General features: G+C 38.3%; 1 protein-coding gene across 1 annotated transcript; it reads left to right on the top strand.

Annotated features, from left to right (window-relative positions):
- Positions 1-1,872: 1,872 nt before the first annotated feature.
- On the top strand, positions 1,873-2,730 carry LOC114726806 (uncharacterized). Its single transcript, XM_028913520.1, has one exon. The coding sequence runs from the start codon at positions 1,873-1,875 to the stop codon at positions 2,728-2,730; it is 858 nt and encodes a 285-aa protein (XP_028769353.1).
- The last annotated feature ends 648 nt before the right edge of the window (positions 2,731-3,378 follow it).

Below are 3,378 nucleotides of genomic sequence, written 5' to 3'. Positions count from 1 at the left end.
GAACCGGCCAAGGTTTGAACCGGTAAGAATCAGTGTTAAACCGGGTAAATCGCCGATTTAGGGGTTTATTTGGTTCACTGATTTGCCCCCTCCAGAGCCCAAAAACGATGACGTTTTATTTTTTTTTAAAAATGCAAACCGAATCCAAAACCGGCTCGCCCTCGCATCGCATCGCAGCCTCGCTCGACCCCGCACCCCTGTCTCCTTCTTCCTCATTTGGTCTCCAATCTCCGTCTCATCCTCGGTCGCCCTCGTAGCCGTTGTGTGCTTACTTCCCCATCCTCGGTCCCAGCTCACTGAATCTTGTCGCCGTGTGCTCACTGCCCCGTCCTCTGTCCCAGCTCACTGAATCTCACCACCGTGTGCTCACTGAAGCTCACACTCCTGACTGCCCTCACTCTCGATGTGGTCATCGACCGTCATCCCCTGCCTAGCCTAAAGCTGGTCGGTGCCCTGTCATCGCCTCGCCTGAAGCTCCCTGCCCTGTCATTGCTGATCTAAGTTGTTAGTGAGTGGCTGAGTGCTTGCCGATCTTAGTTCTCCCAAGTACAGACTCCCAATTTTTGTTTGAACTCTCAGTCTCTGCTCTCGGCCACTCTCAGCAAACTCACCTATTTTCGTTTGAACTTGGAAGTGACGGTGATAATCTCTGCCATCTATTATTTTTCTAGTGTGATTTTGCCATTATGGAATCTGAATTATGCTTCTGCTTGAGGATATTCTGTGAAAATTAATTGTATTCTGAAATCTGAACCCATCAATGGATTCCATGGATTTGTATTTGCTCGAGGATATTCTATGTTTGGTTTGCACGAAGGAATAATTTCATTAATTTGGTACTTTGGAATAATTTGATACTCTAGTTTAGAATTGCTTGTTTGGTTTAAAATTGTGGTCATTGTATATAGTTATATACTGAAGTAGTGAAGTTTGAATATGTTTTCGGTTTTAAAATTATGGACGATTCCCCACTTTGTTCAATATGAAATCTGAAACTGAATAACTTGATTGTTTAATCATTAATGTTGTGTTAAGCTTTTGATTTGTTTTTTTAGTAGCAGTGATGGATATTTCAAATAACCAAAGTTCTGGAAATGACAACATGACTCCTAATACTGGATCTTCAAATCCCCCTACCGAAACCTCCACACCCATATCCTCATTACGTGCCAAAATTGATCCAGCATGGGCACATATTGCATACAAAAAAGAAGGAACACAAAATATATATATATATACATGTCTTTTTTGCACTAATAGTTATAGAGGAGGTGGGATAAATAGGATGAAGCAACATCTTGCTGGCACTGTTGGTCAAATAGCTGCTTGTAAAAAAGTTCCACATGATGTACGTTATAGAATGGCAGAGTCTTTAAAAGAATGGTCAAAGAAGAAAACTATTGAAAACATAGAAGAGGAAGTCAAAGAAACTCATGTTGAATCACCAAATGTTACAAGTAGTGTGAGGAAGAGGAAAGCTTTTGGGAGCATAGACAATTTTTTTGCTCCTAGGACAACTCCTGATTCCCAACCTGGCATTAAGAGTGCATTAGCAACTAAAGAAGCAAAGCATAATGTGAAAATGTTGACTGCTGAATGGGCTATTGTAAACTGCATTCCGTTTAAGGCGTTTGATTGTCCTTTGTTTCAAAAAGCTGTGGATGGCATTGCTTCAATAGGGCATGAGTTTAAAGCTCCTAGTGCTAATGATTTTAAAACCAACTTGTTGAGTGACTGGAGAAAAGAATGTCAGTTACTCATTGATAGCCATCAAGCTAAATGGAAAACAATGGTTGCACACTCATGGCTGATGGATGGACTGATGTTAGACAGTGTACTTTGATAAACTTCTTAGTGTATTCTACACCTGGTATGGTATTTGTGAAGTCTGTTGATACATCAGATCTAGTTAAAGATGTCAAAACTCTATTCACACTATTCTGTGAAGTCATTGAGTGGATTGGTCCTAAAAATATTGTTCATGTGGTGACTGACAATGCAGCTAACTATGTAGCATGTGGTAGATTGATTAAAGACAAGTATAAAAGTATTTATTGGTCATCTTGTGCTGCACATTGTTTGAATCTTGTATTGAAAGACTTTTCAAGCATGCCTCATGTGTCAAACCTTGCATCAAAGGCATCAAAGATAACTGTATTTGCATATAATCATATGGTTTTCTTATCATGGCTGAGGAAAAGACCGACTTGGAAAGAAATTGTGCGTCCTGGTGCCACAAGGTTTGCTACCACATTTATTACATTGCATAGGATATATATGCACAAGAATGACTTGCAGGCTTTAGTTGTTGATAATCACTTTGTGGACCACAAATTATCAAGGACTAAAGCAGGAAAAAATTCCAGTGCAATCATATTGGACAATCGGTTTTGGAATGATTGTTATCAAGTTGTGAAAATTGTATCTCCTCTTATAAAATTGTTGAGAATTGTTGATTCAAATGAGAAGCCATCATTGCCTTATGTTTATGAAGGCATGCGAAGGGCAAAAATGGCAATTAAGGAGATGTTTAAGAAGAACAAGGACTTGTATAAGCTGTACACAACAATCATTCAAACTCGATGGGATAAGCATTTGAAGACTAATCTTCATGCAGCATCATATTTGCTGAATCCTACAATCACATATGCTCCAGACTGCCCGATCAAGTCAAAGTTAATGATGGCTTTAATTGATGTGGTGGAGTCTTACTTCAGACGAAGAGGTTGATGGCTTCTTGGTAATGAAATAAGCAACTACTTATCGTGAAGCTAAAGAATCTTTTAGTAGACCATCATGTCAAAAAGCAGCACAGAAACTTGACCCTTGTAAGTGTTTGTATTTAATAGTTAATAGTATATTGATGGTCATTCACTAATTTTATATTTCATATTTTCATGATTTAGATTCGGTGGACATATTATGGATGTTCAGTGCCAGAGTTGCAACGTGTTGCGATGCGCATTCTTAGTCAAACTTCTTCTTCTTCTGGCTGTGAAAGGAATTGGAGTTTATTTGAATGCATTCATACAAAAAGAAGAAATAGATTGGAGCACAAGAGGCTAAATGATTTAGTTTTCACAAACTATAACTTGCGATTGAAGCATAGGTAATTTTATAAATTATGGCTGCTTTTATTTTGATATAGATTTACATCTAATCGAAATTTTATTTGTCAGGAGTATATTGAAGAAGCAGAAGGCAAGCTATGATCCTATTGACTATGAAAACATTGATTTGGTGGACTTTTAGGTGACTGAAGAAGATCCTGTTCCAGAGTTTGATGATAGAGATATGGTGACATTTGAAAGTGTTTTCAACAATGAAGACATTTCAAATTTGACAACTCCTGGGAGGGATAATGAAGGTATTATCATC

The sequence above is a fragment of the Neltuma alba genome, unplaced genomic scaffold (assembly GCF_004799145.2).
Source record: "Neltuma alba isolate B1F8T4 unplaced genomic scaffold, ASM479914v2 tig00012405_pilon, whole genome shotgun sequence".
NCBI classification, from domain to species: Eukaryota; Viridiplantae; Streptophyta; class Magnoliopsida; order Fabales; family Fabaceae; genus Neltuma; species Neltuma alba.
This window is presented reverse-complemented; position numbering and strand designations above follow the sequence as displayed.